The sequence below is a fragment of the Erythrolamprus reginae genome, chromosome 6 (genome assembly GCF_031021105.1).
Source record: "Erythrolamprus reginae isolate rEryReg1 chromosome 6, rEryReg1.hap1, whole genome shotgun sequence".
NCBI classification, from domain to species: Eukaryota; Metazoa; Chordata; class Lepidosauria; order Squamata; family Dipsadidae; genus Erythrolamprus; species Erythrolamprus reginae.
In genome coordinates this window covers 5,160,529-5,173,312 of record NC_091955.1, presented here as the reverse complement: position 1 = coordinate 5,173,312, position 12,784 = coordinate 5,160,529, and the positions used below count along the sequence as shown (strand labels likewise).

Here is a 12,784-nt window from a genome sequence, read left to right as displayed (position 1 = left end):
CCAGCTGCTTTGGGCCCAGTTAAAACCACAATTTTGAGTCCTGCATAACGTTCACATTAATTTCTCTTTCCTCTTTCGACATTTCTTATTAATAATAATAGGAACATATGCACCAAGACAAATTCCTTGTGTGTCCAATCACACTTGGCCAATAAAAATTCTATTCTATTCTCTTCTATTATTATTATTATTATTATTATTATTATTATTATTATTATTATTATTTATTGGATTTGTATGCCGCCCTTCTCCGTAGACTCGGGGCGGCTAACAACAGTAATAAAAAACATCATGCAAATCCAATACTAAAAACAACTAAAATACCCTTATTATCTATCTCTATCTATCTATCTATCTATCTATCTATCTATCTATCTCTCTCTCTCTCTCTCTCTCTCTCTCTCTCTCTCTCTCTCTCTCTACCTCTATCTATCTATCTATCTCTATCTCTCTCTCTCTCTCTCTATCTATCTATCTCTATCTATCTCTATCTATCTATCTATATCTATCTATCTATCTATCTCTATCTCTCTCTCTCTCTCTATCTCTCTATCTATCTCTATCTATCTATCTCTATCTATCTATCTATCTATCTATCTCTATCTATCTGTATCTATCTATCTATCTATCTCTATCTATCTATCTATCTATCTATCTATCTATCTATCTATCTATCTCTATCTATCTCTATCTATCTAACTCTATCTATCTATCTATCTATCTAATCTATCTATCTATCTATCTCTCTCTCTCTCTCTATCTCTATCTATCTATCTATCTATCTATCTATCTATCTATCTATCTATCTCTATATATCTATCTAATCTAATCTAATCTAATCTAATCTAATCTATCTATCTATCTATCTATCTATCTATCTATCTATCTATCTATCTATCTATCTATCTATCTATCTATCTATTAGATTTGTATGTCGCCCCTCTCCGTAGACTCGGGGCGCTTCACAACACAATAAAACAGTTCATAACAAATCTAATAATTTACAATTTAAAATATTTTTAAAACCCCATTATTAAGCAGACATACGTACAAACATACCATACATAAATTGTATACGCCCGGGGGAGATATCTCAGTTCCCCCATGCCTGACGACAAAGGTGGGTTTTGAGGAGTTTACGAAAGGCGAGGAGGGTGGGGGCAGTTCTAATCTCTGGTGGGAGCTGGTTCCAGAGAGTCGGGGCCGTCACAGAGAAGGCTCTTCCCCTGGGGCCCGCCAAATGACATTGTTTAGTTGACGGGACCCGGAGAAGGCCCACTCTGTGGGACCTAACCGGTTGCTGGGATTCGTGCGGCAGAAGGCGGTCTCTGAGATATTCTGGTCCAGTGCCATTCAATGTATTCAAAACTGGCCTTGGTACTAAATACAATCTTTAATTTGTACTTTGTATTGACTAGATCAAATTGAAACCGGGTATAACTTCTGCCCGAGTTGCTTGGGTCCCCGTTTTCAATCCCCCCCCCCCCAAAAAAAAAAAAATTACAAAAGTTTCCCATCCAGAGCAAAGTTCAAAATGCACATATTGGCTATACTTGTAATTGTAGGGTATGTACTGCTCTGTCTTGTTCTACCTGCCTTTGCTCGAATTTCTTAGACACGTTTTAGTTCCAGACGTCAAAGGCCGTTTCAAAGACAGTTGTGCAATATCCAGTTTCAGTGAGTAACTCGAGCAAGGCAAACCACAGGCAGACAAAAGCGTTTATCTCGGGCGTTGCAACAATTTGACTTCGAGAGACCACAAAAAATGAGTTTGTAAAAAGCTCCCGAATTCCTCCAGTCTGAGATGTGAGCCCTGGAATTCAGAAGAAGAACTCTTAACGCTTTAGTCACAAGATTAATATGTTCATGCCCTGCTGAGATTTCGCACGGCGTTCTTTAATCTTAGGAGTTTTAAAAAACCTGAAACAAGTTTCCCTGTGACCCCCCCCCCCTCTCCCCCTCCCAATAATTCCTCTGTTTTGTCAGGCTGTTCCTGCATTGTGAAGCCATTTTGCTCCTCGGCAGCAAAACAACATAAAATATAGATATAGGTACAGGCTACCTTTGAAAAGTGTTCGGAAACTTCAGATCGGGCAGAATGCGGCCGCGAGAGCCATCGTGGGGCTTCCGTTTCTACAACACTCCGTGGCTTGCACTGGCTGCCGATCGGCTTCCGGTCACAATTCAAAGTGTTGGTAATGACCTTTAAAGCCCTTCATGGCATTGGACCAGAATACCTCCGGGACTGCCTTCTACCGCACAAATCCCAGCGGCCGATAAGGTCCCACAGAGTTGGCCTTTGGGTCCCGTCAACGAAACAATGTTGTTTGGCAGGCCCCAGGGGAAGAGCCTTCTCTGTGGCGGCCCCGGCCCTCTGGAATCAACTCCCCCCGGAGATTAGAACGGCCCCCACCCTCCTTGTCTTTTGCAAGTTACTCAAGACCCACCTATATCGCCAGGCATGGGGGAATTAAGACATCTCCCCCAGGCTTTCTTATATTTTATGTTTGGTATGTTTGTATGGTTTTTAAATTGTTGGGGTTTTTTAATGTAATTTTATTATTACATTTGTTCCATTGTTATACTGTTTTTATTATTGTTGTGAGCCGCCCCGAGTCTTCGGAGAGGGGCGGCATACAAATCTAATAAATTGAATTGAATTGACTTGAATTTTAGCTTACAACCTCAATTCTACACCAACATTTCTGTTTGCTAAGCGAGATGGTTGTTAAGTGAATCTTGCCCCCATTTTATGACTTTTCCTGCCATGGTCGTTAAATGAATCGCTGCAGGTTTTTTTAACTTGGCAGGACGGTTATTGAGTGAATTTGACTTCCCCAAGAACTTTTCTGGTCAGGGGTTTGCAAAGGGGGGAAATCATGTGATAACATGCAAACACACCCGCCCCCAAGGATGCTGCAAATGGTCATAAACAGAGTCGGCCTTCTCCAGGTCCTGTCAACTAGACAATGTCGCTTGGCGGGGCTTAGGGGAAGAGCCTTCTCTGTGGGGGCCCCGGCCTTCTGGAATCAGCTCTCCCCTGGAGATTCGTACTGCCCCCACCCTCCTTGCTTCTGGAACGTTAATTAATTAATTAATTTATTCATTCATTCCTTTATTTATTTATTTATTAGATTTGTATGCCGCCCCTCTCCGTAGACTTTAATTTTTTTGTGTTTGTGGGGGAGGCAGTTTAAAAGTCTTAATGAATAAATTCCTTCTGCTTCTTATTCCTTCGACAGAACGAAGTGAACGCCGAGGACGCCGTCAGTTCTGGAGACCTGGAGAAACAGGATTCCCCTCCCCCGAAGCCGCCTCGAACTCGCAGGTACCCCCCCCCTTTGAGTCAACTCCCGGTCAATCGTCAGGGATCCATTTGACATGGCTTCATTTCGGTTTCCGCAGTCTGCACTGTTTGCCGATCAGTCACAATTCAAAGTGTTGGTTATGACCTATAAAGCCCTTCATGGCACCTGGCCAGATTATCTCCGGGACCACCTTCTGCCGCACGAATCCCAGCGACCAGTTAGGTCTCACAGAGTGGGTCTTTCTCCGGGTCCCGTCAACTAAACAATGCCGTTTGGCAGGACCCAGGGGAAGAGCCTTCTCTGTGGCGGCCCCGGCCCTCTGGAACCAACTCCCCCCAGAGATCAGGATTGCCCCCACCCTCCTGGCCTTTCGTAAGCTACTTAAAACCCACCTCTGCCGCCAGGCATGGGGGAACTGAGATACTCTTTTCCCCTAGGCCTTTACAATTTTATGCATGGTATGTCTGTATGTGTTTGGTTTTTATTGTAATGGGTTTTTAATTGTTTTTAGTATTGGATTATTATTATATTTAGTTTTAGTTTTATTGGATTTATATGCCGCCCCTCTCCGAAAACTCGGGGCGGCTAACAGCAATCATGAAAATATACAATAAAATCCAATACTAAAAGCAAATATGCTGTCTTATTATTGCTGTTAGCCGCCCCGCGTCTTCGGAGAGGGGCGGCATACAAATCCAATCAATCAATCAATAAAAACAAACAAACAAACAAACAAACTGAATTCAGGCCTTCTGCTGGGGATGGGAAGAAAGGAATGCTCCAGCAATTTCGTTGGGAAACGCCCAGGCGATCAGGGAGGATGACTGCAAGAGAGGATTAAACTAGATCCCTTGTGCAGCCACGGGTGATTCAGAGGTGATCCCTCCCTCCCCCGAAAAGCTCCGTAGAACCTTATCGGTCGGTTCCAAAGAGACACCAAACAAAATCCGGGGAGATTCCTGTACAAGTGATGCACAATTGAGGATTGAGCTCCAAAATTTTCATTGATAAATAAAGCAGTTGCTTAGTGAATTTTGCTCCATTGTACTACCTGTTTTTAGAACAATAGACTTAGGACAGGATTCATTAGAGAAGAGAAGGGGAGATGGCAAATAATAATAATAATAATAATAATAATAATACTAGTAGTAGTAGTAATAATAATAATAATAATAATAATAATAATAATAATAATACTAGTAGTAGTAGTAATAATAATAATAATAATAATAATAATAATAATAATTTATTAGATTTGTATGCCGCCCCTCTCCGAAGGCTCACAACAACAATAAAAACAATATTATAATGGCACAAATCTAATATTAAAAAACTAAAAACCCTATCATAATTAAAAACCAAACAGCACAAACATAAATTATAATAAGCCTGGGGGAAATATGTCTCAAATCCCCCATGCCTGGCGGTATAGGTGGGTCTTGAGTAGTTTACGGAAGACAAGGAGGGTGGGAGCAGTTCTAATCTCTGGGGGAAGTTGATTCCCGAGGGCCGGGGCCGCCACAGAGAAGGCTCTTCCCCTGGGGCCCGCCAGACGACATTGTTTAGTCGATGGGACCCGGAGAAGGCCAACTCTGTGGGACCTTATCGGCCGCTGTGATTCGTGCGGTAGCAGGCGGTTCCGGAGGTACTCTGGTCCAATGCCATGTAGGGCTTTAAACCTATGGCACGCTTGCCACAGGTGGCACGCGGAGCCATATACAAGGGCACGTGAGGTATTGCCCTATGTCAGCTCCAGCACTGAGCAGCTGATTTTCGGCCGGGGAAGGCTGTTTTGCCCTACGGAGGCTTCAGGGAAGCTTCCTGAAGCCCCGGAGTGCAAAAAAACTGCCCAACGGGCAAACCGAAAGTTCAGAAAAACGGACTTCCGGTTTGCCTGTTGTGCTGTTTTTCACACCCTGGGTCCCGTTAACTAAACAATGCCGCTTGGCGGGACCCAGGGGAAGAGCCTTCTCTGTGGCAGCCCCGGCCCTTTGGAACCAACTCCCCCCCGAGATTAGAATTGCCCCCACCCTTCTTGCCTTTCGTAAGCTACTTAAAACCCACCTCTACCGCCAGGCATGGGGGAATTGAGATACTCTTTCCCCCTAGGCCTTTACAATTTTATGCATGGTATGTCTGTATGTATGTTTGGTTTTCATAATAATGGGTTTTTAATTGTTTTTAGTATTGGATTATTATTATATGCTTTCTTATTATTGCTGTTAGCCGCCCCGAGTCTCCGGAGAGGGGCGGCATACAAATCCGATAGATAGATAGATAGATAGATAGATAGATAGATAGATAGATAGATAGATAGATAGATAGATAGATAGATATGGATAAAATTGAACGGGTTCAAAGACGGGCTACAAAAACAGTGGAAGGTCTTAAGCATAAAACGTATCAGGAAAGACTTCATGGATTCAATCTGTATAGTCTGGAGGACAGAAGGGAAAGTGGGGACACGATTGAAACATTTAAATATGTGAAAGGCTTAAATAAGGTTTTTAATAGGAAAGTGAACCCAAGAACAAGGGGGCACAATCTGAGGTTAGTTGGGGGAAAGATCAGAACCAATGTGAGAAAATATTATTTCATGGAAAGAGTAGTAGATGCTTAGAACAAACTTCCAGCAGACATGGTTGGTAAATCCACAGTAACTGAATTTCAACATATATCCATCCTAAGATAAAATACAGGAAATAGTATGAGGGCAGACTAGATGGACCACGAGGTCTTTTTCTGTCAGTCTTCTGTGTTTCTATGTTTATACTGTCAGCCTCTTGCCCCCAACAATCTGGGTCCTCATTTTACCGATCTCGGAAGGATGGAAGGTCGAGTCAAGCTTGAACTGGTCAGGTTCGAACCGCAGGCAGTCGGCAGAGTTCAGCCTGCCAATGCTTCACTCTAACCCTTGCGCCCACACAGGTCCGATCTCTTTCATCTCATCTACGCGCGTTTCTGTGTATGAAAAAATGCTCACGACAGTCTCTTTTCATCGTTGTCCCTAGCTGCCTTGTGGAGGGAGACATGAGAGAAGAAATTTTGCAGGCCCCGGAGCCCCACCCGGTCCCGCCCATCCTAACTCCCTCGCCTCCTTCGGCCTACCCGACCGTGACGACGGTGTGGCAAGACAGCGACCGATACCACCCCAAGCCTGTTTTGCACATGGTGTCTTCGGAGCACCCAGCAGACCTCAACGAAAACTACGGCAAACCCAGGGAATATTCAGGGAAGCACGAATTCTCGGACCCGGCCGACAAGAAGCTGGAACACAACTTGAGTTTCGAAATTAAGAAAGTGCCCCTTCAAGAAGGACCACGCAGCTTCGACGGGAACCCTCTTCTGAGCCGGGGAAACGCCCTTAAAATCAAAACGTGCCCGCCGGGCGCAGGGGAGACGGCTCCGAAACCGCAGGAGCGCGGCTCCGGAGATGCGCCTATGGAGACCGCCCAGAACCCTTGCAGCGAATGCAATCTACCGACGGTTGCTCCGGTTGTAATATCCTCTCTGGATGGAGATCAGGGTCTTACGACGGATGCTCCAGAACGGCCAGACTGTTTGCCCCTTAATAAAGAGAAGGGTCACGCCATGTGGTCCTTGGAAGAGACCCAAAACAAGCATCCTTTCTCCGAGGAGGCCCCTCTCCCCGTTTTGTGTCACAAAGTTAAACATCTGTCCATAGACTCGGGCGTGGCAGGTCAAACGGACACCTCTCCCAGGGAACCGGCGGGCCACTGCCGCGGAGGCGCGCTGTCGGTGAGGGCGCCTCTGTGTTTCACCAACCCCCTGCACTCGGACGACTCGGACACGGAGGAAAGGAACTCGGAGGGGGACCTGCCGCACCGTAGCACGTCGAATAGCGTCTCGGTGGCGAGCGCCACGGTTTCCGCGGCGACTAACGCAGAGAACGTTTCTGTTAGGAAAGTGTTGCCGATGTCCATCGCGAGGCAGGATAATGCGGCCCTAATGCATTCCGAATCTGACCCAGGTAAATTGTGCTAAATTTTATTTATATGGAATTAAGGTAAGGGGTGGGGGAAGAAACAAGAGCAAATTATGCACACTGGGAAATGGGGGGGGGTGTCCTTGGCTTGTCTCTGAGCTTGGCGGTGTTCTTGCAGACGTTTCGTTGCAAAACTAGGTAACAATATCAGTACGTCTCTTTTTATACTAGTGGCTTGCCCTTTCAGTGTTGCTGGGAGTATTCTTGGTGGTTCCTTGATTGGGCTGTTTACTCTTTGTTTGAGTTGGTGGTTCCTTGATTGACATATTGTTTACTTCTTGATTATTGGCCTAGTGTTATTTTTGGTCTAAATCTCTGCTCGCCTGGGTGTTGATTTCTGGCAAGGAAGTGTTTTGGTCTGTTTATTTCCTAAGGGATAAAAAAACAATGTCGTTTGGTGCGACCCAGGGGAACAGCCTTCTTTGTGGCGGCCCCGGCCCTCTGGAACCAACTCCCTCCCAGAGATCAGAGTAGCCCCCACCCTCCTTGCCTTTCGTAAGCGTCTTAAAACCCACCTCTGTCGTCAGGCATGGGGGAACTAAGATATTCTTTCCCCCTAGGCTTCTACAATTTATGTATGGTATGTTTGTATGTATGATTGGTTTTTAAAATAAGGGTTTTTAGCTGTCTTAGTATTGGATTGTCGCATGTTGTTTTTACCACTGTTGTTAGCCGCCCCGAGTCTACGGAGAGGGGCGGCATACAAATCCAATAAATAAATAAAAAATAAATAAATAAATGGCATCGGGCCAGAATACCTACGGGACCGACTCCTGCCGCATGAATCCCAGCGACCAGTTAGGCCCCACAGAGTTGGCCTTCTCCAGGTCCCATCAACGAGACAATGCTGGTTGGTGGGGCCTAGGGGAAGAGCCTTCTCTGTGGGGGTGCCAGATCTTTGGAATCAACTCCCCCCGAAATCTGTACTGCCCCCACCCTCATTGCCTTCAACAAGAGTCTCAAGACTCATTTATGTCGCTAGGCCTGGGGCCATTAGATTCTTGCCCCCTGGCCAATGAATGGACTGAGAGAACCTGATTGAATGGGAGTGTCTGGTTTTTTATGGTTCTTAGTTTTAGATTATATATTTAATTAATTGGTCCCGAAATTTTATGTATTGTTTTATTATATGTTGTGAGCCGCCCCGAGTCCTCAGAGAGGGACGGCATAAAAGTCCAATAAATAAATAAATAACACTTACGTATCATTCGCATAGAGATGAGCAATATACACATGTATATAAAACATGTATATAAAAGATAACAAACCTAGCCAATCTTTCACCAAATCAGACAACGCATGGCAGTTTATAATGTCAAAAAAAAAAATGCAACCTTGAACCGTGAAGCTAAAAAATTATTTTAAAATAGCATGACTAAATACATCAGCTATAGATCTTATTAATTAATTAATTAGATTTGTATGCCGCCCCTCTCCGTAGACTCGGGGCGGCTCACAGCAATAATAAAGACAATGTAAGAACAAATCTAATAATTTAAAAAACACTAAAAACCCCATTATTAAAAGCAAGCATACACACAAACATACCATGTATAAACTATATAGGCCTGGGGGAGATGTCTCAGTTCGGCAGAGATGGGTCTTAAGAACTTTACGAAAGGCAAGGAGGGTGGGGGCAGTTCTAATCTCCGGGGGGAGCTGGTTCCAGAGGGTCGGGGCCGCCACAGAGAAGGCTCTTCCCCTGGGGCCCGCCAAGCGACATTGTTTAGTCGACGGGATCCGGAGAAGGCCAACTCTGTGGGACCTAATTGGTCGCTGGGATTCGTGCGGCAGAAGGCGGTCCCGGAGATATTACCAGCACAGGTAAGTTTTAACTATGAGGGTTATCTGGAAAGTAAGGTTACAAGGCATGTAGCTCTCACGGGAGAAGTCGGTATTACTATCATGTAGCAGGAAGCCGGCGGAAGAGAATGAGTAGGGCTACGGGTCAGTAGAGCATTGCCTGGCGTTGTGGGAAAGGTTAGAGATGAGCGTCCTCATTCCGTTTCCCTCCAAGTGCGAAGTGCGTGCTGTGATACGCTACCTGCTAAGGGCAGGAACGCTGCTACGATGGGCGCCCAAGATTTTTCTCGCCGATTGTTGGGATTTGAATTGTTTGGGATGCAGGAGAATGGGCACGACGCCCCTGCATTGCTTGACAATTGCTCTCTGGAGTCTGGTGATAAGTTCAAGCTTATAGCAGTGATGAGGAAGAAGAGGTTCCTCCTCTTCCTGGTGCAAGATCCTGCAGAGCTGCCAAGAGGCAGGAGTGGTTACTCTAGAGGAGGTCTCCTCGGGAGTAAGACTGGGGGCTATTCGGCCACTCCCCTAGTCTGCTTAAGAACAGTAGGGGCAGCTGAAAGGCTTCAGGAAACAACAGTTTCGACTTGTGTATCTCTTGTGAATTGTCTTGTGAATCCCTCTTTCGGATTTCTTATCCTGGAAGACTCCTGGGCATTATGCCAAGCCTTTGGAAACCACCTGAGATAACAAGAACTAATTGCATGGCACTGAGTTAAGACTGAGCTTACGCCAGCTGCTAATGAAGATTAATTAGCAGCTGACTTTCCGCTTTTTGATTTGTGTGTGTGTCTCCACTGCTAAGCCAGTTATTAGCAGTGGTTCATTGATTAAATTAAGTTTGTTCAAATGGTGTGTTTGTTACATTCATAACTTGGGGAAAGAACTAGAAATCAAGAGTTCCATGCCTGGCCTCGTTTTGTTTTAAAATGCAATTGTTAATATCTTATTGAGGTTATTTTTTTTTCCATCTAGGTTTACTTTTGTTTTTACAAATACGTGTTTGTTTGTTTTTTAATTGTGTTAGTCACAGCTTTGCCAAAAAATCCTGCTCTTCAACAGTCGGCCGAATGGAATTTGTTACAAGACCAGAACATCTCCCAACAACCAAAATGTACAGTAAGTATGACACGACAGAGAAAAAGATATCTGAATATGACGTTTATAATGGCCATTAGGAATATGTTGTCTGGGATGTGTGTGTGTGTTTTAGAATCGGATGAAATCCAGCAGGTTCTCACAGGTTCTCTACATGGGGCTACCCTTGAAAAGTGTTCCGAAACTTCAGATCGTGCAGAATGCGGCCGCGAGAGCCATCGTGGGGCTCCCTAAATTCGCCCATGTTTCTGCAACACTCCGTGGCCTACATTGGCTGCCAATCAGTTTCCGGACACAATTCAAAGTGTGGGTAATGACCTTTAAAGCCCTACATGGCAGTGGACCAGAATACCTCCGGAACCGCCTTCTACTGCACGAATCCCAGCGGCTGATAAGGTCCCACAGAGTTGGCCTTCTCCGGGTCCTGTCGACCAAACAATGTCGTTTGGCGGGCCCCAGGGGAAGAGCCTTCTCTGTGGCGGCCCCGGCCCTCTGGAATCAACTCCCCCCAGAGATTAGAACGGCCCTCACCCTCCTTGTCTTTCGCAAATTACTTAAGACCCACCTATATCGCCAGGCATGGGGGAACTAAGACATCCTCCCCCAGGCTTTTATATTTTATGTTTGGTATGTATGTGCTGTATGGTTTTAATTGCTGGGGTTTTATATATGTTTTTTAATATTGGATCTGTTTTACTGCTATATTGTTTTATTATTGTTGTGAGCCACCCCGAGTCTTCGGAGAGGGGCGGCATACAAGTCCAATAAATTATTATTATTATTATTATTATTATTAATTATTATTATTATGCAGAATTGGAAATTTTGAGTAGTTTGGAGAGCCAGTAAATGCCACCGCTGACTGGCCCCACTCTTTTTCTCTGCTTCCTGTGTCCCAACTGATCTGGAGGAAATGGGGATTTTGCAATATCCTCCAGGGAGCACCAGGAACCCCACTGTTTAATGCAATGCTAAGATTCCATTATTTTGGGATATATAATGCTTATCATCATGGTGTGTGCCCGTTAGCCCTCCTGTACGAAACCACAGTTCTCATATATATATTTTTATGTTAACAGGGAATGAAAATCACCGAGTCTTCACAGCTTGGTAAGCAAACTAAGAACTTACAGAATTCTGCCACTAATCTAATTCAATTCAAACTGTTACTGGTTGAGAATTGTGTAGTTACAGAACTATATGGAATCAACTCGGCGCATAAGGATAAAGCAGGAAGGAAAAAGACCGTTGCTAATTGCTAAGCCCTTACTGGGTGAAGTTCTAGGAACTCTGAATGGAAGCTGAAAGAAACTTTGCCATAACCAGCTACGTATGTTAGCTCTGTGCAGTTCTGTGTTAGCAAAAAACTCAGAAGAAGATTTAGGGGTAGTGATTTCTGACAGCCTCAAAAAGTGCGGTCAGGCGGTAGGGAAAGCGAGTAGAATGCATGGCTGCATAGCTAGAGGTATAACAAGCAGGAAGAGGGAGATTGTGATCCCGCTGTGTAGAGCGCTGGTGAGACCCCATTTGGAATACTGTGTTCACTTCTAGAGACCTCACCTACAAAAAGATATGGATAAAATTGAATGGGCCCAAAAATGGTGGAAGGTCTTAAGCATAAAACGTATCAGGAAAGACTTCATGAACTCAATCTGTATAGTCTGGAGCAGTGTTTCCCAACCTTGGCAACTTGATGATATCTGGACGTCAACTCCCAGAATTCAATTGCATTTTAAAACAAAACGAGGCCAGACATGGAACTCTTAATTTGCTGGCTGGGGAATTCTGGGAGTTGAAGTCCAAATATCTTCAAGTTGCCAAGGTTGGGAAACACTGGTCTGGAGGACAGAAGGAAAAGGGGGGCACCCTGGGCGTCCTCCTCGATCCACAGCTCACATTAGAGAACCATCTTTCAACTGTGGCGAGGGGGGCGTTTGCCCAGGTTCGCCTGGTGCACCACTTGCAACCCTATTTGGACCAGGAGTCACTGCTCACAGTCACTCATGCCCTCATCACCTCGAGGTTCGACTACTGTAACGCTCTCTACATGGGGCTACCTTTGAAGAGTGTTTGGAAACTTCAGATCGTGCAGAATGCAGCTGCGAGAGCAATCATGGGCTTTCCTAAATATGCCCATGTTATTCCAACACTCCGCAGTCTGCATTGGTTGCCGATCAGTTTCCGGTCACAATTCAAAGTGTTGGTCATCATCTATAAAGCCCTTCATGGCACCGGACCAGGGTATCTATGAGACTGCCTTCTGCCGCACCAATCCCAGCGGCCGGTTAGGTCCTACAGAGTTGGTCTTTTCCGGGTCCCGTTGACTAAACAATGTCATCTGGTGGGACCCAGGGGAAGAGCCTTCTCTGTGGTGGCTCCAACTCTCTGGAATCAGCTCCCTCCAGAGGTTAGAACTGCCCCCACCCTCCTTGCCTTTCGTAAACATTTTAGTAGACTTTCCTTCAGAGCTCCTGGTTGTACTTGTCATTTACAAAATAACAAAGTTGGATGGGACTGCGGAGGTCTTCTAGTCCAACCCTATCTTTTATGAGACTTACGATGACAAATAGAA

At 45.1% G+C, this 12,784-nt stretch overlaps 1 protein-coding gene across 1 annotated transcript in view; it reads left to right on the top strand.

The window, feature by feature from the left end:
- The window catches only part of PTPN12 (protein tyrosine phosphatase non-receptor type 12), a 78,113-nt gene that overhangs the window by 63,059 nt on the left and 2,270 nt on the right, over positions 1 to 12,784 (top strand). Inside the window, exons 12-15 of the mRNA XM_070755104.1 lie at positions 3,243 to 3,328; positions 6,320 to 7,299; positions 10,142 to 10,233; positions 11,292 to 11,322. Coding sequence (XP_070611205.1) covers positions 3,243 to 3,328; positions 6,320 to 7,299; positions 10,142 to 10,233; positions 11,292 to 11,322 — 1,189 coding nt within the window. The remainder of the gene's footprint in view (positions 1 to 3,242; positions 3,329 to 6,319; positions 7,300 to 10,141; positions 10,234 to 11,291; positions 11,323 to 12,784) is intronic.